At 35.6% G+C, this 27,928-nt stretch overlaps 1 protein-coding gene across 1 annotated transcript in view; it reads right to left on the reverse strand.

Annotated features, from left to right (window-relative positions):
- Positions 1 to 18,246: 18,246 nt before the first annotated feature.
- The window catches only part of cyth1a (cytohesin 1a), a 282,462-nt gene continuing 272,780 nt past the window's right edge, over positions 18,247 to 27,928 (reverse strand). The window contains exons 9-14 of the mRNA XM_087808574.1: positions 25,600 to 25,748; positions 25,397 to 25,509; positions 20,627 to 20,705; positions 20,489 to 20,557; positions 20,245 to 20,399; positions 18,247 to 19,079 (exon numbers count right to left, since the gene is read on the reverse strand). Of these exons, the coding sequence (XP_087664700.1) occupies positions 19,001 to 19,079; positions 20,245 to 20,399; positions 20,489 to 20,557; positions 20,627 to 20,705; positions 25,397 to 25,509; positions 25,600 to 25,748 (644 nt within the window). The 3' untranslated portion in view covers positions 18,247 to 19,000. The remainder of the gene's footprint in view (positions 19,080 to 20,244; positions 20,400 to 20,488; positions 20,558 to 20,626; positions 20,706 to 25,396; positions 25,510 to 25,599; positions 25,749 to 27,928) is intronic.

Genomic DNA, 27,928 nt, shown 5'->3' on the forward strand with positions numbered 1-27,928 from the left:
GCCCACTTAGCATTTTAGTTGCTAAACCCAAGCCTTAAGTTACCTCTCGTAACCTAAAACGTGTCAACTGAGGCTTATAAGAAATTGATGCTATAGTTTTTTTCTTTAATTTCTTTCAAGCGTCACGTTTGCGCGACTCTTCTCATGACAGGCCAGAGAAGCTCCACCACCACCACGACACAAACCACTGTTTAGTTTGAAAAGGCGGCTGTTTAGTTTTTCCCACACTGACTCAGGCATTTACTTTGAGATCACGATTTCCCGTAAATCTGCTGGGAGTCAGTGGTGGTTCTGGGGGGGAGGGGTTGCTGAGGCCTGGAAAGATTCATGAGATTTAAGAAGAATTACTTCTGAGAAAATTATTTGGAAATCAGGGACAATACAGCAGAAAAAGGTTTTTTGGATTGATGGTACTTCGTGGGAATTCAAGTGGGAATTTGAGGAATTAATTCGGCAGAAAATGTGTATTTGAGCTTTATCTTTTATCATCTTTATTCCCCTTTACATGCGATAAATAATCATAGTTCCAAGTAAGCAGTAAAACAGGCATATCATCATCCAATCAAACGAATGGCCTTGTTTTTAAATAACTGTACTTTTCATAAATGGGTACCTTTTAAAAAAAGACAAAAGTATATTAAGACATTTAGCAAATGGGTTTAATTTGGTGTGGAAATAGTTTTTATTTTGAAAAATTAAACAAAAGTATTTTCACTTGTTGTTTTTTTTATATTAAATTAAAAACATTTGTTTTTATTGAGTAATAACTATTTACACATGTAATTTTATGTTAATGTCTCTTATTTTATTCATTGTATTAAGTATATTTTTTTCTGTTTTTTTTTTAATTTAAATTCAAAACGTTTGTTTTTATTTACACATTTAATTGTATGTACAGAAAATGTATTTTTTATTATATTGTATCATTATATTTTTGCTTGTTTTGTTTATTCATTTTTATTTTTTATTTATTTAAGTTTTGACTATTTATACATGTACTTTTATGTTAATTTATCTTATTTTATTGTATTATATCGTTTTTATTATTTTTTGTTTAAATTAAAAACATTTTTTTTATTAAGTATTGATTATCTACGTATATATGTGTTATTTTATTGTATTTTATAATTACATTTTTGCTTGTTGTAATTTAAATGAAGATCAATTGTTTTTATAAAGGATTGATTATTTAAACATGTAATTTTACATGAATGTCTCTTATTTCATTTAATTATTATTATTTATCTCTTTTTCATTTATATTATTATTAAAAAAAGGTAATAAAAGTTTCTGATACATATAACAAGGAGCAGAAACATAATTAAAATGTTTTTTAAACAAATAAATCCAAAAAATAAAATAATCTACGACCATGAAGGTGAAAGAAATGCGTCATTTGAATTAGACTCGAAGTAAAACAGCCTCAGATGTGATGATAAGTAACACTTATATTAACTCTGTTGTAAGCTGGTTAAATTTAATCCGTTTTATAAATTAACACATCATTTGACAAATTTGCCTTCCCTTCTTTTGTCATGGTTTATGCACTTTAAATGGCAGACACATGCTCAATAGTTCCAGTGATAAGCAGCAGCTTTACCGGCATCTCAGCTGATTCCTGTCGACACTGATATCACGAGAGGGAGATTCACTTCCTGCCTCCGACCAACGAATCACTCTGTGCTGTCATTTCCACGCTCGTCTGCAAAAACCTCCCTTGAGCAAGACGTTTGCATGATTAGCAATTTCCTGGTAACCTGTGAAGAAATGCAAATGAGTCACGCAAGTGTGTAATGACATGTGTAAGAGCGGCGCGAGCTCCACCGCCACACCTTTTTTAGCATTGTCCAGTAGCGGGTAGAAGGAATACTTCGCATTCCGCACGAGTCAACGCACAATGATTATTTTTGGTTCCAACGTGCTGCTGGGAAATACACTAAAATAGATTTGCTAATTTGTACCTGTCACATGACTTTGTCCGCCCGCTTTTGTTCGCCATTAAAACTTTGTTTACAACACAAACTGGAAATAGAAAAGTGATAAGGAAATAAAACACATTTTACAAAAATGATGGCACTCTTGTGTTTCCATAGTGTTGACACTTTTGACAACATAATGTTGCAACACGCCGCTTCCTTAGCGACACTACTTGTTTTCGCAGCTGATGAGTGTTTTGGGAAGATGTGCAGATCTATTGCGGTGCACGGTGTCCTTTACAAAATGTCTTTTTAAATGTCAAAAAAAGGTTTAAGTTGTAAAAATAAAGCTTTTTAAAAAGACAAGCTTTTTATAATTTATGAGTCAAATATAAACACAGCTGTTGACGCTAATTCCTAAATACTGGAATCATTGAAATGTTTTTTTATTTTTTATTTTGTTGAACTAGTTGAAGATAAAGAAGCTTTTATTTTGAACTTCTGTCTTTTCATGGCAGCAAATGTAAGTAAGTAAGTCATTTTTATTTGTATAGAGCTTTTCCAGACCAGGGTCACAAAGCGCTTAAACAATCAAAACAATATTCAATAAAGTATATACTTTAAAGATCAAGATAAAACTGATAACACAACAGGAGTTCCAGAAAATCAAGGAAAAGCCTGAACAAATAAAAACGTCTTAAGATGTTTCTTAAATTGAATTGACTTTACATTTTCAGAGGCTCTTTTAAAAACTAGATCCCATGCAACACATACAATGTTATACTTCAAGTTCTGACCCAAAAAAAGAGAAACAAATGACAGTAAAGCAAATTTTGCATGTTTGTTTTTTTGTATAACACATTGATTTGTCAAAGCTTGAAGAAAAACTAAAAAAGGTAAAAAAAAAAAAACATTAAGAAAATAAGAGAATTACTTAGGCACCAAAAGTAAGTACAATGTTGCCTAATCAGCTTCCTATTTTCAATGGAAGAAACCTTGACAGAACCAGCCTCGGGGAGCAAAAAGTAAATTAATTGAAAAAAAAAAAAAACCACAAATAAACAAGCAAAGGGCAACTAGATTTCAGTTCTATATAGAAATAAATCAGCAAGATTTTGCTGATAAATTCAATTGTTATTAAATTAACTATTCAATATTTTTTCTTGCCTAATGAACGCCATCTTTTAGTTTCAGTTGAAGAAAACATTTGCTCAAATAGTATTATTCTAATAACTTTTATTTGCTGAAATAATAAAATAAAACACAGCGACAAGGAGTCACATAAGTATACATCACATTTTTTCATTTTTAAATAAATGTTTTGGAGGTCATTTATAGGGCATATTAAATAAATTATTGAATATTTGGAACTTTTAGATTTGGAAAACACATACTTTAAGATACAATGTCAATCCATTGTCTTTCCTGTCAAGTAAACACAAGTTAGGAATGCTAGCTAAGTGCTAATAAACGGCTTATATTTAGCTAGCTGCTAATAAAGAGCTTAAGTTAGCTAGCTGCTAATAAAGAGCTTAAGTTAGCTAGCTGCTAATAAAGAGCTTAAGCTAGCAAGCTGCTATTAAACATCTTAAGTTAGCTAGCTGCTGATAAACAGCTCATGTTAGCTAGCTGCTAATAAACAGCTCATGTTAGCTAGCTGCTAATAAACAGTTCATGTCAGCTAGCTTCTAATAAACAGCTCATGTTAGCTAGCTGCTAATAAACAGGTTAATTTAGCTAGCTGCTAATAAACATCACATGATAGCTAGCTGCTAATAAACAGCTCATATCAGCTAGCTTCTAATAAATAGCTCATGTTAGCTAGCTGCTAATAAACAGCTAATGCTAGCTAGCTAACACAAACTAAAGGAAATATGTTGGTAAGTGAGTTACAGTAAGATATGCACTTACGTTGACGAACAGGAAGCCAAACTTAAAAGAAGTGAGCAGAAGAGACAGGAAGAACTCTGAGTGAGCAGGAAGTAGGAAACATCATTAGGTGTGATTGACAGGTGGTTTTTCTAATGATGAGCAGGTGTGTTCACTTCCTGCTTTATCTCCACAGAGAAATCATTAAAAAAAAAAAGAAGCTAAAATTCAAAGTTAAATTAAAGTTAAATAATAACCAGCCAACTTATTCTATTATTTTTTTTAATAATATAACTGTAATTGTTTGTAAAATATACTAAAATAACGACCTAATAACGAGTCCGTCCATCTAGCGGTGGGTTTAAGAATTACACTTTAAAACATTTTTTTTTTTTAAAGCAACGATTGCAAAAGGCCTTTATTATTAGTTGGATCAGCTGCCTGGAGAAATACTTCTCCTTGCAAAATGACACAGTGGAAACATTTTGACATTTGCAGCAAAGTTGTGTCATTAAATAGCAGAAGCTTGTTTTGTTTAGTTTTTGATCGGGTCACTTTGACTGCACGAGGTCGGGGAAGACTTTGTGTGTCGCCCACGTCACTGCGGCTTCCAGTTTCTCGTTAGTTCCGTCAGATGTGGCCGAGGCGACAGCTGGAGGCCTTAACCTTCAGCCGGAAAGATAAATGACAAGCTAAACTGTTGCACCTCCAAGATAGAGGTTTTGAACACTAGCACATGAGATTAAACAAACACAACGTTGTGATCGGTTCCACATTTTTGAAAATTCTGTTACACACTTGCTTTATCTGTCTTCATGCCACATCACATGCCCTGCCATCATTTACAGTCGCCATTAAATCAGTGGTAGATTTTTATAATTGGCACTAAATGAACGTTTTATTGAACCTCTTGAAAAGATCTTTTGTTTAGTGAGAAATTGTTATTTATAAAGCGCCTTTCACAAGTTTTGAATGAACCCGTTGTTTGTTCTGAACCGAGCTACACAATTAATTCAATCAGTTATGAATGGATTGTGTTAGAAAATGTTAAACATGCCATATTTTTCCCATAGGGGGCGACTAACCATTTCCATCGTTATTAAAAACGTGAGCAGCGAGTATAAAATGACAAACTATACAGAAAGAAGGTGAAAATCAAATACTATCCCCAACCCGGCTGAGTCCCTTAAACTTGACCGTCACTCGCACTCTTATCCTGATTCTAACCCCTTACTAACCTTAAAACCTTAACCCTATTCGCTAGTCCTCACCTAACCCCTTGCTCCATCCCCTTAAACCCAACACTAATCCTAATCTAACTCTTACCTCTTGAACATAACCCTACCATAATCATAACCTTAACCTTGTTAACACGTTACCCTAATCACGACCTTACCTACAAGACCCAAGCCTAAACCCCTTAGGCTCACATTGTGACCCAAGCCCCCAACACTAACCTTTAACTCTAAACCATAATTCCACCCTAAACCTAACCCTACCCATAATCATAGCCATAGCCATAGCCCTAGTCATAGTCATAGTCATAGTCATAGTCATAGTCATAGTCATAGTCATAGTCATAGTCATAGCCCTAGCCCTAGCCCGAGACCTAGTCCTAGCCCTGTTCCTAGTCCTAGCCCTAGCCCTAGCCCTAGCCCTAGCCCTAGCCCGAGACCTAGTCCTAGCCCTAGTCCTAGTCCTAGCCCTAGTCCTAGTCCTAGCCCTAGCCCTAGCCCTAGTCATAGCCATAGCCATAGCCATAGACATAAGCATAGCCATAGCCATAGCCCCTTACCCATAACCCATAACCCATAATCCACACACCATTAACCATTAACCATAAACCATAACCCATAGCAATAATCCTAACCTAACTCCAAACCTGAAAAACTAACACTCTCATGCCCTTAACCCCAAATACTAATCCTAGATAACCCTAATCCTAACCCTGACCTTTGCCCCAGTCCTTTACCCATTAACCCCTACTCTTACCTGGCTAGGTGCTAGCTTTGTGTGTATATCTAGAATTAGTTTCACGTTTCTTCTTCTATGGTGTTGCAACATCCTTAGTTACCTCCCAAAAAAACATCGCACCATTCAACAACCAGGAAATACAATAAGTGTAAATATTTTGAAGGGCATGAACAGCACCGTCACTAGGTAGACACAGTATCACGAAGGCGTCTGGTCTTATCGACGTAGAAGGATATAGAAGTTTGGGGGGGAAGGTAAATAAAGACAGGAAGCGCAAAACAGCCTTTTCCACGAAGAACCGCCGCCGATTATTTTCTAGTCACCGATAAACATCTGAGAAGATACGAAGCTTGTCTTGTCAACATTCATACTGTTCTTCAACAGACGTATATCGATGTTTGACCATCATAACTCCGGTTCTGGGACTCCTCGCCGTCTTTCAGGAAAAATACATCCTGACCAAAAGCAGACGCTGGTTCTGCGCGTTATCTCCCCCGGAGTCCTGCTGGAAAGTATGAATTGACAAGTGAAGACCTTTCATCTCCTGATGCCCGACTCGGAATCTTCCCGCTCGGCCGATGCGATTGATCCGTTATCTCGCGTCGCCGTCTGTTCGTCGGTATCAAGTGCTCGGAGACAAAAGCAGCCAATGACACGACGCAAAAATGGAGCCCGATTCCCACAATCTCTGGAAATAGCCGGGGCTGATGTCACGGGCGACGGCCGAGAGGAGCTGGAAACTGAGATCGACTGTGGAGGGGAAAAAAAAAAAAGATTTTATTTACGCTTCGTGGACTTCGATCTCGTCGCGACACTTTGTTCTGATTCACAACTTTATGTTACAAACATGATTTTTCTTCTGGATATCTGGATATTTTTTATTAATATGATTATTTTTTTCACGCAGAAAAAAAAACATATTTTCTCAGTAACTTCCTCAAAATGTTTTGCTGACTCAGAGTTACGAAGCAGACGATGATGTCATCAGTTCAATACAAAGTGGTCGACAGAAGTGACAAGTGAAGCTATTGTTGCCGCTGCAGGTGGTTTCCTGTTTTGACATCACAACTTTATTTACAATCCATGGGAGACAGTAAAAACTTTCCCGTAACAAGAAGGAAAGAATAAAGAAAGGTTATCATTTTTACATTTGGTCATAAAAATAAAACAAATAAGTGAGTTTATTGTTACACTTTTACGATTGAAATAATCATAACTTTATTTACAATCCATGGGAGACAAAAGATCCTTCCCGTATAAAGAAGGAAATAAAAAAATAAGGTTATAATTTTATAATTTTTGGTTATAAAATATAAAACAAATAAGTGAGTTTAATGTTTAATGTTTATTTACAATCCATGGAAGACAAAAGATCCTTTCCGTAAGAAGAAAATATATATATTATTTTTAAATTTGATTATAAAAAGGAACTAAAATGTTACGATAATTAAAAAAGAAAAGGGACTAAAACCCAATTATTCAAAGTGAATTTTATTTTTTTTTACCAAATTCGTTATAAAACTTGAATTAAGATGATCTTAATGTAAACTTCCCTTTTTATACAATTAATTAATTTAATAAAAACAAAAACAAATTTGATTTCTGCTTTGAATATCACGAGTGCGTTAGAAATTTGAAAATCAATTAAATTAAAATTAAATTAAAAGTTCACTTTCCTGCAGAAAATAGAGATTAACATGTGATTAAAAGTAAAGGAAATGAAAGAGCATTATGAGAGAACGACAAGAGACAATATTTTATTTAAAATATATTCAAAACATATTAAAATAAACAACTACGAAACGGACCAATAAGTAAGAACTAATTTACTTTGAAAATCTGTATAATATATGCAGATAAAAGAAGAAAAACATGTTATAAACATCAATAATTTAAACATATATTCGGAAAAATTAACAAGTTAAAATATACATATTTACACATTCGTACGCGTTTGTTTTCATTTAATTGTTTGAATTATTTAACCTTAATTCTTCAACAATTACATTTTCCGAAATAATTTTAGTTTGTATTTTATGATTTTTGTGTGTGTAAACATGTTTCTCTTCTTCTCTTTCTTCTCTCTTCTTTTCTCTCTTCTCTCTCTTCTTCTCTCTCTTCTCTCTCTTCTTCTCCGCCTCATAAAAAGGAAGTCATTCCCGTCCAACACCCTCTTTCCTGCATCCGAGCTCTTCTGGAAACTTGGACAAAAGGGAACGTTCTGTCGCTGTTCCTGAACATTCCTTCAAACGCACAACGACCTCGATAAGATTCGAGATAAAGAAAACAAACAACACTAGTCCTTTTTTTTTTTCCTTCTTTTAAATCCATTTTTTCTTTGGCTCTTCAAGACTTCCCAGAAGTGGTCGGAGCCGCGGGCGCGAGAATGTGCAGAACAATCCCACTTTTATATTTTCTCACCCAGACAAACAAGCCGCTCTTGTCGAAGACTCAGCACTTTTAGAATTTTCGGTAAATCCCGCGTCTGTGGTCGATCCAGAGTTTTTAGTGCTTTCATCTCATCGAAGAACATATCGTACAGTTCGTCGTTTTACGGCCTGAAAACTAACACTGTCATTAAAATAACTCTAAAGTGCATGATGTTCCTATTTATATTGATTATATTTTTAGATATTGATTATTGATGGTTTTACTGACAAAACATGAATTAAGTAGTAACTGTAGGATAGCACTACACAAGATAAATGCTGTTAAGGTAAGGTAAGGTAAAACTTTATTGATCCCTGTTACTGTTCGAAAAGAGGATTTTTATTGCTTAAAAAAAAAAAGGTTTATTTAACGTTTTAATAAAATAATAATAATTATTATTGGTCGCATATTCATTAGGAAAAATGAGAAATAATCAGTAAATATATATGAAAATCTCAAACAAAGAATTTTTCAGAACATGTTCCTGCGTTTGTTCTTTGATTTGCACTTTGTTCTTGTTTATCTATCTACTGTGAACTGGAAACCCAAATTCCCGAAAGAGATCTCCACAGGGATTAATAAAGTCAATCCATCCATCCATCCATCCATCCATCCATCCATCCATCCATCCATCCATCCATTCATTCATTCATTCATTCATTCATTCATTCATTCATCCATCCATCCATCCATCCATTCATTCATTCATTCATTCATTCATCCATCCATCCAATCATCCATCCATCCATTCATTCATTCATTCATTCATTCATCCATCCATCCATCCATCCATCCATCCAATCATCCATCCATCCATCCATCCATCCATCCATCCATCCATCCATCCATCCATCCATCCATCCATCCATCCATCCATCCATCCATCCATCCATCCAATCATCCATTCATCCATCCATCCATCCAATCATCCATCCATCCATCCATCCATCCATCCATCCATCCATCCATCCATCCATCCATCCATCCATCCATCCATCCATCCATCCATCCATCCATCCATTCATTCATACATTCATTCATCCATCCATCCATCCATCCATCCATCCAACCATCCATCCATTCATCCATCCATCCATGCATTCATTCATCCATCCATATATTATATATAAAATGCCTTGTTATAGCATGAGATAAAATATCATAATATAGTATGACATAAAATATCATGCTATAGTTTGACATAAAATATCATGCTATAGTTTGACATAAAGTGCCTTGTTATAGCATGAGATAAAATATCATAATATAGTATGACATAAAATATCATGCTAAAGTATGCCATAAAATATCGTCCTATAGTATGACGTAAATATCATGCTATAGCATGACATAAAATACCTTGTTATAGCATGACATAAAATGCCTTGTTATAGCATGACATAAAATATCATGCTATAGTATGACATAAATAGCATGCTATAGCATGACATAAAATGCCTTGTTATAGCATGAGATAAAATATCATGCTATAGTATGACATAAAATATCATGCTATAGCATGACATAAAATACCTTGTTATAGCATGACATAAAATGCCTTGTTATAGCATGACATAAAATATCATGCTATAGTATGACATAAATAGCATGCTATAGCATGACATAAAATGCCTTGTTATAGCATGAGATAAAATATCATGCTATAGTATGACATAAAATATCATGCTATAGTTTGACATAAAATGCCTTGTTATAGCATGACATAAAATATCATAATATAGTATGACATAAAATATCATGCTAAAGTATGCCATAAAATATCATCCTATAGTATGACGTAAATATCATGCTATAGCATGACATAAAATATCATGCTATAGTATGACATAAATAGCATGCTATAGCATGACATAAAATGCCTTGTTATAGCATGAGATAAAATATCATGCTATAGTATGACATAAAATATCATGCTAAAGTATGCCATAAAATATCATCCTATAGTATGACATAAAATGCCTTGTTATAGCATGACATAAAATATCATGCTATAGAATAACATAAATATCATGCTATAGTATGACGTAAATATCATGCTTTAGCATGACATACAATACCTTGTTATAGTATGATATAAATATCATGCTATAGCATGACATTAAATATCATGATATAGTATTACATAAATATCATGCTATAGTATGACATAAAATATCATGCTATAGCATGACATAAAATATCATGCTATAGTATTACATAAATATCATGCTATAGTATGCCGTAAATATCATGCTATAGTATGACATAAAATACCTTGTTATAGCATGACATAAAATGCCTTGTTATAGCATGACATAAAATATCATGCTATATTATGACATAAAATATCATGCTATAGTTTGACATAAAATGCCTTGTTATAGCATGACATAAAATAACATAATATAGTATGACATAAATATCATGCTATAGTATGACATAAATAGCATGCTATAGCATGACATAAAATGCCTTGTTATAGCATGAGATAAAATATCATGCTATAGTATGACATAAAATATCATGCTATAGTTTGACATAAAATGCCTTGTTATAGCATGACATAAAATATCATGCTATAGTATGACATAAAATATCATGCTATAGTATGACATAAAATACCTTGTTATAGCATGACATAAAATGCCTTGTTATAGCATGACATAAAATATCATGCTATATTATGACATAAAATATCATGCTATAGTTTGATATAAAATGCCTTGTTATAGCATGACATAAAATAACATAATATAGTATGACATAAATATCATGCTATAGTATGACATAAATAGCATGCTATAGCATGACATAAAATGCCTTGTTATAGCATGAGATAAAATATCATGCTATAGTATGACATAAAATATCATGCTATAGTTTGACATAAAATGCCTTGTTATAGCATGACATAAAATATCATGCTATAGTATGACATAAAATATCATGCTATAGTATGACATAAAATACCTTGTTATAGCATGACATAAAATAACATGATCCATTCATTCATCCAGAAACTAGCTTGGATACATGTTTCCTTTATTTAATCATACATGACCTAAAAAAAAACATTTTGAATGGTGAGTAGGTAGAAAGCATGTATAGACACAAATTTTATTTTTAAAGAATTTTATTTTTAACGAATTAAGAAAATAAAGTTTTTATTCTGAATCTCATCCACTGGACTTTACACTTAGTATATGAAGAAGTTCAGCGAGAAGTTATGTAAAAACATTGTTCAATTATTAACTTAAAGACTTTCCTTCTTTCTTAAAATAAAAGTCGCGTTCATTTCCCAGCTGGTTGTGGGTCAGTGTGTCAGATCTTTACATAAGACAGAGTCAGTTCCTGACACTTTCACTCCTCACTGGTCTGTGGATCCGAGTCCAGATCCTTCAATGATTGACCAGTGAGTTCCCAGCAGGTCGTGATCGTATAAAACCAATGACTTAACAGTGAACACATGATAAAACGATAAGGAAGAGAAGAATTTACTCCTTTTATTTCACCTGTTTCAGTAAGTGTTTGATCTTGGCTGTTACGGGAACTTTTGTTTCCTGCTTCGTTACGTTATCTTTTTATTGTGATCTTGTGTATATTTATTTTTAGCTACAGTCGCTACGTCACTGTATTAATGTGACTCTGGTGAGGATCACAATAAAACTAAAGATGTTTCTTTTACCTTTTGACTCACAATTTTAACTATTATTAGTTAAAGGTTCAACTTCTACATAAAACTCATTCAAGATATTTGAGGCTTTTTTAAAAAAAAAAAAAAAGGTTTTATTATTATTTTTCTTTTAAATTAAATCAGAATCAGAAACTTTTATTGTAAACAACATGTATATGAAATTAAACATGAGTACATTCTCTTCTTCTCTTTTACTCTCTTCATCTTCTTCTTAATCCTCCTCTTTTACTCTTTTTCTCCTTAATCTGCCTCTTTTACTCTCTACTTCTTCTAAATCTTCCACTTTTACTCTCTTCTTCTTCTTCTTAATCTTCCTCTTTTACTCTCTTCTTCTCCTCCTTTACTCTCTCTTCTTAATCCGCCTCTTTTATTCTCTACTTCTTCTTAATCCTCCTCTTTTACTCTCTATTCTACTTATCCTTGTTTACTCTCTATTCTTCTCTTTTACTCCCTATTCTTCTTAATCCTCCTCTTTTACTCTCTATTTTTCTTCTCTTTTGCTCTCTCGCTTCTCTTTTACTCTCTACTTCTTCTTAATCCTCCTCTTTTGCTCTTTATTATTTTCTTTTACTCTCTCTCTTCTTCTCTTTTACAATCTACTTCTTCTTGATCTTCCTCTTTTACTGTTTATTTTTCTGCTTCTCCTCGTTTACTCTCCATTCTTCTTAATCCTCCTCTTTTACTCTCATTTTCTCTTTTACTCTTTCTTTTTCTAATTTTTTACTCTCCATTCTTATTAATCCTCCTCGTTTACTCTCTATTGTTTCTCTTAATCCTCCACTTTTATTCTCTTGTTTCTTCTTAGTCCTCTTTTACCCTCTTCACCTTCTTCTCTTTTACTCTCTCTTCTCCTAATCTTCCTCTTTTACTCTCTATTCTTCTTTATCCTCCTCTATATAGTTTTTTGGGTAATCATTACAAATTAAAATAACTAATTTAGCTTTAATTTAAAATGTTAAGACATAATTTCTCTTCAACTTTTCTTTTCTTTCATACATTTTTTCCTCAAGTTTATTTAATTATTGTGAACAAAAAAACAAGTAAAAATGTAATGTATATAAATTTTTTTAATAGTATTTTTCAGGGGGTTTCCAAACATATCTGTTCTTTTTTAAACGCATCCCATCTTTCTTTAGTCTCGACGGTCGCTCACAATATCAATAAACTATAAAAGTCTAAATGATAGATTTCACTCAGGTCTACGGTTCAAAGAGTTTTTGTTGACACAGAAAAAAGACGATTACAGGCGCCGTCGGTTGTAAATAAACACTCTTTTTACTTTATTTTCAGCTCTTAAATCAAGAACTTCATGCAAATCCTTGGCAATAATAAAGCATTATCGTGAAGGACGTCCATCGGACGAGGGGAACCCCGGCTCCTCCGACTTCAAAGACCAGCTGGAGTCGAGTTAAGACCAGCTGAGAAATCTCCGCGTTCATCTTCCCTTCATTCCTGGCGCCTCATGCGAAGGGGGGGATGAAAAAAAAAAGGAAAATTCTCGGCATGTCAGCTGAGGTCACGTCTGAAGACTGCGGAGTGGGCGCTTCTGCTGCCGCGGTGGGCCGGCGGGTGAGGAGGGGGTGAGTTCTGGGAAACCGTCTGAGTCTAATTGAAGCCTGACTGGACTCACATGTCTCCACTTACCGAGGGGAGGCGGAGGAATCCTGCGGCTCCGGCGCTCCGTCAGGAGGAGTCGACTCAGGTATGCGGATCCGGGAAGACGTACGACGCTGAGACGGAGTCTCGGAGATTCACGATGGTCCTTTTAGAAACGAGGCTCTTCTGAGGGAGACCAAGGTCAATTGAAGGTCATGACCGTCATTTTTTATATCTAATTTTTTTTATATATACATTCGTTTGTTGTAAATCAATCATTAAAACTTCTATAAAAGGTACTTTTTACTACACATTTTTCAACCAAAGTTCCCAGCATGCATTGCAAAACTTTAACATTTTCCAGTCCGATCAGCATATTTGAGTATTTTTGGAGCTCCGTAAGTAAGTGAGGTTTAGTCCTAAATAATTTCAGCCACACAATGATGTACGAAACTTTAATTAAAGTGACACATTTTTTAACTAATTTTTAACTTTGTACGTTTTTTATACTCACATATTGGACGATGAGCGAAATTAGTTTTTGCAGAAAAATTCTTAAATTTTTTTTTAAGTAATATGATCCCATTTTTTCTGAAAACATTTTTGCTAAACTTGAACAAAAAAATAACGTTAAAAATGTAATATTGAATTTTCTATTCAATTCAACACATTTCCTGCTATTACACATGCTAGCTAGCACTTAGCGTACGCTACCTCAACCGGTTACAGCTCGACTCCAATTCTCTCCTGGTTGACGGAGCTTCTGAGTAAGAAAAAAAACATGGAACATCGAGCTGATGGCTACGGTTGAAGTCTGCTGACTCGCCTTTTTTTTATTTTTTAGAATAAATCTGCATTTGTTTATTTTATCAACATCAGAATGAAACATTTTGTAAGTAGCAAAACAGGATCAGTCGCGGAAATAGAATTTGAATTTCGATTCAAATTTTCAAATTCACGTTAAATTCATTGCATATTATTAAAACGTTTTTCGGCTAAAAAGACAACGAGAATGTGTCGCGTCAACCCGACATACTGGGCTCCATTTTAAGGAATTTCGGAAAATCCAGGAGGTCGTGGCTCCAAACAAAGATGGTCGTCGTATGTCGCGGGGAAGATAATACTTTACAGCTTCAACAGTGAAAATGTTCCAAAAACTTTATCTAATCTTTTAACTACCGTCATAGATCTGCCTTTCGTGTAGATCAACAAATAAAAACAAATGAACATCGCTAAAAAAAAATTATGCTACGACTTTTAGCTTCTTTGGTTCAAATTTGACGTTGTCTCTTTTACAGCTTAAAACACCACATACAGGCTAAAATGTGAACTACAACTTCAGCGATTTAGTCTATAAAGATTTAACCAGATGTGGGATTAGATTTTGTTGAAGTAGTTTTTAAGCTAAACGTGCGCTAGCGACTGTAGAGGAAGCACTAAAAAAGAGTTGAGGTTTTTTATCAAGTCAAAAAGTCAACACTTTGTGTAAATAAATCGAGCAACGACGACACGATGACGTCCGAACATCATCCTCCCCCCCCCCCATCTATTGTTTTGGGAATTCTAGGTCAGGATGCACTCGGTGTCGCGTCAACCCAGTTCAGGTCATCGAGTCGGAATCCACGCTCTCTGGAGAGAGACCTCGGCTCGTTTCCCATCAACCCTTTTTTCTCCCGAAAGGTTTGATTTAAGAATGAAAAGAGAAAAAAGGGGGATTTTCCAACCATGGTTCCCACCTGGCTTGACTGATTCTTTACACTGAGTTGGGTTTCAAGAACAACACAGACGTGTTCCGGACAAGCCTGGACGGTTCAGCACAATGTGCTGGAAATCCACAGAATTGAATTTGAGGTCGTTTTCATGATAAAAATAAAAAAAGCTGCATCCTTGACTGTAATGACAATTTAACTGGTGACTGTTGAGGCCTGACTTCCTTCTCTCCTCCCTTCACATCCTGCTCTTTTCTTCCCTTTCCTTCCCAGCAAGACGTGATCTAATCTCACGTCACATTGAGCGAATGACGGACGACCTTTGTATCTCCAACGTAGATCTCAGGACCTCTCAAAATTTAAAAATCATATTTTCTTTTCGTCATAGATCTTTTATTTCAATGAAGTGTTTATAAAATAAAATTAGATTTTTCGTTTTTTAATCTAAATGCAAATATTGTTAATTTCTGTCTTGCAATTGTACTTCCGGTTCCCTAGATGGCAGCCGTCAATAGGTCCTCGGTGGCTAAAGCCACAATGAAATCCTGTGAGATGACTGAGGACGAGAGGATACAGTCGACTCCAGCAGATTTTCAAGCTGATGTTTGGACATATTTTGGTTTCTAAACAAATTAAAGGAGTTACAGCTTCATCATAAGTCATGTGGTCTGTAAATTCTCCAGAGTCAAGTACTCGACAATACTACAAATATATACTTGTTACTACAGTACCGCAAAACATCGTAGCGTCGCTCCTGTATCGTATCGACAGATTCTTAAATACATCCCTCTCGTCACAAAGTGGTTCAACAAGAAGAAGAAGAAGAGCTTTGAGCGGATCCTTTACTCGTGAACAAGACCCTCAGATAAACCAGGACAGATTAAAAAATATTTTTGGCAATATTGATCTTTTTTTGGGTTGTTTTTTTTACCCGCATTATTTCAAAAAGGGTCAAAAATAACACATTTTACGAGAGAGTCTCTGGGACCAAATCAAATTTGATTAAAAAAAACACAAAAAGACCCACTAGACCAGGGGTCGGGAACCTTTTTGACTCAGAGAGCCATGAAAGCATAATATTTGGAAATGTATTTCAGTGAGAGCCATATAAATAATATTCAGATGTAAGAATCTGTGCTTGACACGAATTCAAGCCCTTTTCCTTTGTTCATCAAAATCAACAAAGAATTCAGACAGGTTCATCCCTTTCCATGCCTCCATTTCAATATGTCCATCATATTTAAATGAAGCACAAGACTAAAATTTCTCCATTTCTGTGATCATGAAAAAACAAAAACAAATGAAAACATGAATTCAAACTAACAGTTTATATTTGTTAATTTTAAACATGTCTGATATGAATCACACAAGTGGATTAATTAAATTTCAGATGAAGTTTAACGAGAATAAAACTGTTCATCAGTAACTTCACATCATCATCGCTTTGTCTGATCGTCTCTGACGTCATTAGAATGTGTGTCTCACCTGCACCTGTTTAACGTGTGTGTGTTTCTGCGTATTCTTATTACATTCGTGAGATAAAGGTAATTTACAAATAGTCATCATGTGATGGTGTATTAATGCAAGTGTGTTTTAAGGACCGCGATCACAAAAGGAAAACCAGCATTTGTTGCGCTTTCATTGAAACCTGCAGCTTAACTTTGATGGACCTGACGTCATGTTTCTGTGACTCTCGTAGAGAAGAACCTGAAGCGATCAAACGCGCATTATTTTGTTCGATATATTATTTAAAAAAAACAAGCTTATAATTCTATATCGTTTTTCTGAATTGCGTAAAATGACTGTCGCTCTTTTTATTCTCGATTCATATGATCTTTTCCGTGCGTTCAGTGGAAGAGGCAGGAGCTCTGATTGGCTGCTGTGCATGTCAATCAAATTTTCAACCAATCGGCACAATAACCATTTGATTGACATGCACAGCAGCCAATCAGAGCTCGCTTTACTATTTTCTTATATCATATTTTATTAAATCACGCGATCTACTCGCAACAGCTTCGATGTATTGCCCACCCCTGAAACAAGTGATAATATTTTATGTTTTGTTTTATGTTATTTTCTGCGAGCCAGATGCAATCATCAAAAGAGCCACACCTGGCTCGCGAGCCATAGGTTCGCGACCCCTGCACTAGACTGACTTTAATAAACGGCCTCAGCTTTAAATAGTTCCGTTAGATAACAGGGGGAAGAAAAAAAAAGCGAGTTGATGACGTCAATAAATAAAGAAGTGATAACACTGTTGACATGTCTGTGGCGGGAAGTGAAGCTCGGTAAACATCGTCGGCTGCTTTGGTTACACAACAAGCGTCGGAGAAACAACAACTGTGCGAGATTATGTTGAAACTTCTTTTTTTTTTTAAACAGTCATGTGACGTCAGACGAAAATATTTTACGCGTGGAAAGAGGATGTATCGGTCGGGAAATAAAGTCACAAAAACGCGTCATTTGGCTAAATGTAATTTTCGCCGACTCACTTTTTCACGATAGAGATGATTGTGATTTAAAAATGCTGTGAAATATTCACACAGTTCTTAAGTCGACGGTCCTTGAAGGCATCGTGCACGACTTCATTTAATACAGCTTCACATCAATGCTAGAAGGATTTAAATTTGAGTTTTTCACACGAAATTACAGTTTTTTCAAGTTCCTGAATATTAATAGAAACTGAGTCGGCCATTTTTTTTTCTTCCCTCTTTTACAGTGTTTACAATGAGAACACGCACTTCCTCTTCCACCCGTAAACTCGCCCGGAGTTTCCAGCAGCGTCAAAAATATTCCATTATTTTATCATCACCAGGAAACATTTGAAACCAAATTTCATGGAAAGAAGGGTGAATTTTAAAAACCAGGTGCATGATGGGAAACGTTGAAAGGGAAAAAAAAACACTTCTTTTTTTGTTCTAATCGAGAATCTTGACGTCAAGAAAAGCAAGAAATCTTTCAAGAAGTTGTTGACCTTAGTGACCCTGGGTGGGCTTCAGTCAAAATTGACGAACACTGCCCCCCAGTGGCCGCGACACCACACAACAAGAGAAAAGAGTTTGACTGGATGCATATTTATTGTCGGTTAAATGGCAACAATAGAAAACTCAGGGAAAAAAAAAGAACAAATCAACGACGACGGCACGAATAATAACACAAAAACAAAAAACACTATACATTTGATTATGTACATTTTCTTTTTTGATAAATAAACCAATGGTTGTTTTTTTTGCCGTCTTTCTCCTCCGGGGTTCGGAAGAAAACAGGAAGTGGGGCCGACGGACGAACAGGCACAATCAGAGATGAAAAATATGTTTTCCCAGAAGGGTCGGCGTTTCTTTTTCCTGGAGGGGTCAGAACATTTCTGATAAAATCCTGAGTTACGCTTAAAAAAAAAGTGCCGTTTCAGCGACTTTTGAGGGATTTTTCTCTTAAAATAAATAAAGGGTGATGTGATTGGTTTACCCTTGAAAACAGGTAAGAAAACTAACTAGCTAACCAGCAGCGTCACACCAGGACATGAAGTTTCTACACGATGCAGTCGTAACAGTGTTTTTTCAACCAAATCTCCTGAGAGGCAACTTTTTTTTGTCTTTTTTTTCAAACACGAAAAGTTTGTACATGAACCTGAAGTTTTTCGGTGCATTTTTATACAAAAGCAAGAGACGCTGGGAAGGTTTTTTTTTGGGGGGTAATTTTTGGTCGGGGGGCGCCACACTCACTGTCAGACCTGCTGAGTTGCAACAACGTGAGTTTTTTTTGTCTCGCACAATAGAGTCCAAAGATAGAATCCCCGGGTCGGACCCAAACCTCTAGTGCCTCTTCATGGACGACACCTTCTTCTTCCTCGCCGCCAGCATCTCGTAGAACGGGTCTCTGCTGATGGCCGCCCTGCAGGGGACACGAGAGGTCAACATGCATTCAAGTCGCGCCAACACTAGGGGGCGCCAAAACAGCGAGTCTTTTTAATTACATTTAACGCCAAAATAACGTTTTACATTGTATTGTATTGTAAAAATGTAATTAATTAATAAAAGATAACGCTTAACTAATTATAATTGTTTTTAAAAGAATATTGTAAAAAAAAAGAGAAGAGGTTTTCATCAAATAATACTAAATAATCTTGTCAGGATCACGTAAACATACACAAGTTTTACTCTTAAGCACCAAAACTAATATTCAATCATATAAATAAATCACATAAAACGATTATATTAATATTTACGTGTAGTATTTGGACACAAGAATGGAATCGTAAAGCTCTGACAGATATAACAGGGAATATGTGCCTAGTATATGCATATATATTATATGATATCATGTTAAATATTGTAATATATATGTTATATTAGATTTATTTGGATAATTTTATGCATGTAGTTTAATTGTATTTAAATAATGATAAATATATATATATATATATATGTGTGTTATGTTTTTGTATATATACTGTATATCTGTGTAGAATTGTAAAGAGTCTTAAGATAACGCAGTTTTTACAAAGTTTAATAGTTTAAAAAGTTGGAAATTAAACACGTTTTTTTCACCTTCTCCACTAATTTTGAACTTCTAGTGTTGTTGTTGTTTTTATATTTATAATTTTATTTGTATTTCCTTTCTTTTGTTTTCACACATTAAATACATGACTGAAATAAAAATTATATGAAATAAAATTCATTCATTAAATAATGTTTTTGTAGGATCGGTTGCTGTGGCAACCAAAGATGATCATGAAATGATCAAAGAAATGTATTTATTATCAATAAGTCGATTGTTAGTTCGTCAGTAAGTAAGTCATTTGCGCTTTTCCAGACCAGGGTCACAAAGCGCTTAAAAAATCAAAACAATATTCAATAAAGTATATACTTTAAAGATCAATATAAAACTGATAACACAACAGGAGTTCCAGAAAATCAAGGAAAGGCCTGAACAAATAAAAACGTCTTAAGATATTTCCCACAATGCACTGAAACACTCTTATGTGTATCCACTTCGATCTTACATATATTAACACAGAGTTTCAGTGAAGGAAAGAGTTTATTAAAAGTATAATTACTTGATGCTGTTCATCCACTCGTCCTTCTCCTCGGTGGTGGGCGCAGAGATGCGGTAGAAGGTGTGGTTCCCCTCCACCACTCGCCCGTCCGCCTCCGTCTTGCAGGCTTTGATCACCTGGTCCTTGTTGTCGGGGATGTAGAGCTCGAAGCAATTCTGGGGACCAAAAGATCGTCATATTTTTATTTAAGCTTTTCCATCGTTTTTCTTGTTCGTTCGTAAATCGACCAGCAGGGGGAGCTCACCGGCTTCTTATCCTCCACGTCTCTGATGCTCAGGTTCTCCAGCGGGATGATGCCTCTTGGCTCCTTGTCCTGCAGCAAAGAAAATAAAAATCAACCAAAAACTCTCATCGATAAAACTCCGGGGCGAGCAGGACTCACGGTGGTGTACTCGAAGTAGTACAGACAGTTGTCGGTGAGGATGAACCATCTCCTCTTCCACGTCTTCACACGTCCACCTGTGTGTGGGGGGGGGGGGGGGGGGGGGGGAGTGACATCATCAGAGAGGGGTCACGAGGAGGAGGATGGAGTGGACGCAGAGACGAGCACCGAAGCACCGGGTCGAGCAACAAGACAGGCAGACAGATGGACGAGCAGACAGACAGGCGATGGCTCAGAGTGCGTCACCATATTTCACCACCAGGGGGCTTCCAACTAATTGCACGCACTTTTTTTTTTCTTTTTTTCTTTAATAGTTAAATATATATCTATAGATATATATAGATATATATATATCTATATATATATAGATATATATATATCTATATATATATAGATATATATATATATATAGATATAAAACCACTGCAGTTTGACAAATAACTTTTCGTCCAAGTGTGATTTTAAATGTCACACCTGAGTAGCCCCGGAAAGGGTTAATTCCTCACCTGGAGTGTGGAAAAGGTCGCTCACATTTACAACAACAAAGCAAAAAGTCAATCTTGTTTTCTAATATTTTATTTCTAGTGAGTCATCGTGTATTTCACAGCAGTAGTGTCAGCATCTAATCTGGGCATTGAAACATTGAAGTGGGGGCTTTTGACTGTATTTATGAGACCCTGAGGTCAAAGTTCATGTAGAAACTAACTTGTTTATTTTGGATGTATTTCTATTATTCATTATCAGTTTCTAAAGATGAATTTAGGGGTTTTGTTTTAGGACATTTTTTGGTATATTTATATCCACTCAAAAGGATTTAGTTGAATATAAAAACATATCGGGAGGGAAATGGCTTCAATATTTTTTTTTTAGTTAAACATAAATGATGTAAAACACACCAAAAACTATTATACGATATTAAGCTTGATTGATATCTTTTTATTTATTTATTTGGCTCCCATAATGTCAAAAATAATTAAAAAACCATTGTACTTTTTTTATTTTCTTTATATGACTTTTGTCATTTTTGTGTGTATTTATTTCCCCACAAAAAGCTTTAAGTGAATATAAAACATTAACAAGTAAAAAGAAAAAAAAGGTATATAAAATACAATAAAACATTTTTTGTAAAATATCTATCTTAATCTTATATACTCTCATGGGGTCCAAGATAATGTAGAAACTAACCATTTCGTTTAGTATTTATTTTAATTATTCATTACTATTCTCTTAATTTAGGGGTTTTGTTTTAGGATTTATCACTTTAAAAATTAAAAATAAAAATGAAAAAAAGGTGCTTTTACATCAGATTTTACTTTGAACAAATATTGTATAAAATAAAAATAATAAAAGAATTTGAGCCAATTAAGATTATACAACAGACCCTGCTACAGAGCAAATTAATTTTCCCCCAATGGTCAACATAAAAACCACCGGGATGCTCTTTAGCAAAAGGATTAAAAAAAAAACAGCAGGGGGGGATCTCTGTTTAACTCTGAGCTGGCTGATCTTCTGTTGACCTCTGACCCCCCCCTCTGTCTTTTGTCACACAGGCTTCCTCCGAGGGCGAAACCCGATCGCAGGAACAGATGGCAGCCTGGGAGCTGAGGGAGGATGGGATGCCAACAAACCAAGTGGGGCAGATTTTTTTTTTTTCTTTTGGCCCCTGGAGGGGTCTCAGACTTGAATTTCCTGTCTTTGAGTTTGTTAACCAGGTAGAGTCTGTCTAGACGAGGATCTTCCACCACCGAAGCACCAACTTGCATGAGAGAACGCCACACACACACACACACACACACACACGTGTGATCATATAGCAGCATGGATCTGTATATGATCTCCCATCACAGCACCGTCTCAACACTATCGTCTACATCGTGCCGCAGGCAGAGACGGAGAGAAACACAAGAAAGCCGCTGGACAGAAAACGAGAGACACGATGGCGATGGACGGAGAAGGGAAATATAACCACGATACGCTGCGATAGTCTTCGGGTCAGAAGCAAAAATATGTTACTAAAAAAAAACAAATGACTACGACATTATTTAGTTAAATTAAGTGAATAAAAACATGTTGTGTTTGAAGCTTTTAGATTCAGGGCGTTGCACCTGGGATTCGAGCCCGAGGCGCTTAGTCACACATTGTGTGTTTAGGAAAACGACAAAGAAGCATTGTGTTACTGTTGCATGAAGGGAATTGATATCCAGAGGGTGATCCCATCATGCATTGCAACTTTGTTCTGATCATTGCTTTTTTTAAACTTTGCCTAAAAAATTGAAAAACGCTTTTAAAAAAACTAAAAAAAACAGCTTAACTCATATCAGTTGTGCATTATTTTTGGGGCTACATTGTGTCTCTGTTTGTATACTTCCTCTGAATGGATAATTCATTTCCTAATATTCACTTTTATTGTGAACAAAAAATAGAACCAGAAGTAAAACCATGTATTCCATTAATTTTTTTTAAAGTAATGGTTCAGAGAATCGGTTTAAATCAGCTTTATAATGAGCAAGAGCGTCTGTGATTGGTTGTCCATGTTTGGCCCGCAGCTCTCGCTACTGTCTGTGTGAAGTATCGTCTTAAACAAAGTGAATATAAAAAAAATGTGAGGAGCCAAATGAGGCCCATATACCACCACTTAGTAACCCCCCACAATAAATACTAATAACAAAAATAATAATGACTTTACATTTAAAAAAATATATGTATTTGTTATTAGGCTATGATGCGTTTATGGCCCATTAGAAAAATAAGTAAATCACACCCATATGCAATATTTAATGTTTGCTGAATATAACGTCCGATTTGAACACTTTAACTCAGAAAATGATTAATTATGTTTATATTCATGATTCAATTCATGATTAATATTTGATGACAGTGTATAAAATGTGTTTTCACACAGCAGTGCTTGCACATGATCGCCAGGGGGCAGCAGATTAATCACAGACAGCAACGGTGCTCAGAATCGATTGACACTAATGGGTTCGGTACCTTCCAGATCTCAGGTCCGGTTCAGGCACGAGGAAAGCACAAGCATATTTTAAAAAGGTGCAGTACTCCGTTTCCGTCGACAGGGAGCGCTCAAAAGCTTTTAGGTTCCTGCTCCCTGGATGGAAAGGCAGAAATAATGCAGCTTCAAAAAATAAATAAATAAAAAGAGATCAGAGAGGTGGACCTCCGCCGAGTGCGTCGTGGTTTTCAAAAGCAGCAGCTTCCCCCGAGGGCCGGGCGGGCGCGCCCGGTGAACCCCACCCACAGAGATAAAAGGAGGACGGAAATAAAAACCACCAGCTTAAGAGAGAGACTGGACACACAGACATCTGAGATGAGTGGATGGAGACGGACAAGAGAACCTCTGAGCTTCAACAAAATAAATAAAAAGCATGGCAGACCACCGAAGAAAAAAAGCACCTGAGAGATGAACTAGCGTTATTTTTTTTTGTTTGTTTTTGGGAAGAGCAAGTGTACATACCTCCTGAGGAAAGACAACAGCCAAAATCATGGGAACAAACAAACAAGGAAGAAAAGAAAACAAATCAAATTAAATGATAAAAGATTTCACCACAGACCTGTTATTGTCGAGGCTTTCTATGCATTGCTTTGCAGTTTCAACTTGCAGTCGGTCTCTTGCCCGCCAGAGGGCGCTCGTCGCAAACTGTAAAGCACTGCATAGACGCGCCTCCTTGTTTTAAGATTAAATAAAAAAAATCCCGACAAGTTGAGTCACTGGAGATTGGAAAGCTGTCGTGAAGACTCACAGCTGTGGTCGTGTGAATCTGCACCACAGCGGGAGGAGACAGAGGAAGGTTTTGTGGGTTATTTTTTACTGCTCGTGAATCTTCTGGGCGCGAGTCGTCGTCTGTGACACATCAGAGCAGGCGCTCGCAAACATTTGTGCCGACTCATCATTATATTCAGGTCAGAAGTGAGATCGGGCTTAACACGAGACAGCCTTTGAACCCACAGGAAGTCAATATAAGAAGACAGGAAGTGCTTCCTCCAACTTTATGACACTAAAAAACATCTGCTAGACTTATCTGCGACACTGTATCAAAAGTCAACGACAATTAAACATTTATTATACTTTCTTTTTTGTTTCAATTCAACGCGTATAAAATAAAAAATTCGCAATAAACATGCAAATATCATCAGTGTTTGTTAATCCTTGTGTCGCGATTAAACTTCCGGCCGTTACATGGCACCAGTCGATATGTCCTCCGCGGCTAAAGGAACAATGGCGATGACTGAGGACTAGGGGATACAGTCGATTTCCGGCAGCTTTAGAAGCTGATGTTCGCAAATATTTTGGTTTAAAAACAAACTAAAGCGGTTACGACTTCGTCTGTAAATTCTGCAACATCACAGTCAATTACACGACAATACTACAAATATATCCTCGTTACTACAGTATAGCAATATATATATTACGGTCTCCCCTTTATCTTAATATGTAGCGTATCGCTTGATTCTTGCCGATACACGTGCTAATAACAAGTACTTTCTTCTAACTCATGACACTAAGAAAAAAAACACGTCTGCAAAGTACTACCTGACAACACACTTCAAAGAAATATTTTTAAAATACATTTTTCATCTGATTAGTTCACATGGTCTTTGATGTGAAAGCCACATTCATAAAACATCAAAGGCAAAGGTCTTTGATCCAGCTCTGGACATGTAATTCACGGGCGATCCTGGGCGACCTGGAGTTGAATTTAACGCTTCACGCAAACAAGAGTTAAAAAGAAAAAGGAGGACGGGGGTGACGTACCCAGCTTCAGCAGCCAGCCCTCTCTGTCGGGGTTGAAGAAGGTGTGCGTGAGGTCGTTGCCGTCGTCCTCCGGGATTTTAAACGGCTCATTCTTAATGCTGTCGTAAAGATTCTGCACGTTTGAAGGAAAAAAAACACGTTGAGCCTCGAATTGACGTTAGATAAGTGACTTGAACCAGGATAAAAAAAAAGGAGGCCCCACCCTGAGCAGGTCTTCGGGCAGGTCTCCGCCGTCGTTGATCCCTCGGTTCATGGAGATGAAACGCTCCACCGTGGGCTTGTCCTTCACGTTGGGGTTGTGGAGGCTGGTGTTGAGCATGATGATGGCGAAGGACAGGATATAGCAGGTGTCTGTAACAAACGTTTGTTTACTCCTGACTGATTTATTAGTCGATTAACATGAGCTGACACTGTAAACGGAGCACGTGTTGACACAGAAGAGCAAACACGCCGACATGCTATAAACATAATATAGGCGCCACTCTAAGCTCCAGAAAATGTTTTTAAAATCTATTTAAAATCATTCAAATTACTCAGTAGGATAATTACCTTCTTAGTAAATACTGGTAAAAAAACACGACTTGTGAAATCACGCTTAATAAAAATGAAAAAGATGTTTTGGAACAAAATTACCGTTATTTAAACTCTTTTTTTTTAACTAAATAAAGTAAATTATAAAGTACACCAACAATACTTTTCCATCATCACATTTTTTTCGAGTCGTGTTCTGTCAATATCATTTTGGGGCTTAGTTGGGTGTGTGTAGATATCTTAATTTATTTATTAATATTAGATATAAACCTTTATTTGGGAAAATACAACCAGAAGTAACACAATTTAATGTGTCAAAACTATTCTACAAAACCTATTTAAAACCATTAAAACGGTCAATTATTTTTTCTTAATACATAGCAAACGTTTAAATATCATTGCAGATTTCTTTAAAAAGAAACGCCTGCCTTTTCTTGTCATTTTGTAACAAGAACATAAACATTTTCTCCATGTCTAAAAAGTCTCACACTTGAATAAACACCTTAAATATGAATTCAAGTCATTTTTCAACAATTTTCTTTTGTTTTTCTATTATAAATTGAACTTTTTACGTAATTTTTTTTCGGTAAAAACCTGAATCTATGCCAGGGCTGGGCAATTAAATTTCCTCTGGGGCCACATTATATACTGTGACTGTTGTGAGGGGCCGTCAATCCAAAGGAGAGGAGCGAAGAGCTAAAATATGACAGAAAAGCTTTAAAAAACAAAGCAAGTAAGAATAGTAAAGAAAGAAATATCAGCATAAAATAAACCTGGCTATGTCAAAACACTTTTATAAACCTTTCTAGTAAAAGAAAATGATGGGAAAATAACCTATTTCTCTAAATATGATGTCAATAATTTTGATTGGCAAGATATTTTCATAAAAGTAAAAACCAAACAATCAGAAAGGGAAATATACAGTATATATATATATATATATATTTAGAGTTAATATAATAATAAACTCAATATTAAATTGAAAGCTGTCGGAAATAATGTCTATGTTCTACTCTGACCTCTTGAGGGCCGCATGAATACAGTCAAAGGGCCACATGTTGCCCCCGGGCCGCACTTTGCCCAGGTGTGATCTATGCCCAATTTTTTTTAAACACACCGCTGCTTATTTTTGCATGCAAGAGAAATACAAGTAGAAAGATAATATTCATCAGGATTTTCCTTCCTTGTCATACACATCCTTCATTATAAATACATTTGTGATACTCAATTTATTTTTAAGTGACACTAGTTTCTTAAAATGACCGATAACCAAACTGTGAGAAACCAGCATCAGTTTTTGTTATAAATCATCTTCCATCTTCTCACTATCACTCGTCCTAGTTTCCAAAACGTTGTGTTTACGATGGAGCTGAAGTTGTTATGAATCTGAAGGCAGGACTGCTGAGGGACGCACAAGTGAGGAGGAAGAGCGTCATTAGACCTGGATGTGGGCGATTAAGAAGGTTCTTCCCTGAGCATGCGTGTGCGACTACACAACACGGCTGACCAAGCAGCACTTTATCTGGTGCGTTTCGACGTCCCATACATTATTCACATGCATCTGCATCTCGTGTTAGACGCTGCTGACTATTTCCAAGAGCCAGACGCACTTCGATAAACCCGGCGCAGACACTGTGTCTCCTGCTTGAAGCAGATGTAGAAACGGCAAGAACATGGAGGTATATCAGCGACATCACAATTTTAAAATGATAAAAACTTTAAATTATTCTTTAGAAATGTTGTTTTAAACTATTTATTTATTTAATTGTAATAAATTGAATGAAAGTTATGTAGGATGTATTTATTTTTATTGAATAATTCAATATATTAGGTTGATTTTTTGGTTGTTTTTAATAATTAAATTCAGTATTTTGTATATTTGTCATATATTGTGTTTATATATATACAAAATATATATAAAATAGAATAGGATTTTTATAAATATTTTTTTAAATTAATGACATTATTTTTTTTACACATAACAGTTTGAAATCCTAATT

The sequence above is a fragment of the Callionymus lyra genome, chromosome 15 (assembly GCF_982586985.1).
Source record: "Callionymus lyra chromosome 15, fCalLyr1.hap1.1, whole genome shotgun sequence".
Classification (NCBI taxonomy): Eukaryota; Metazoa; Chordata; class Actinopteri; order Syngnathiformes; family Callionymidae; genus Callionymus; species Callionymus lyra.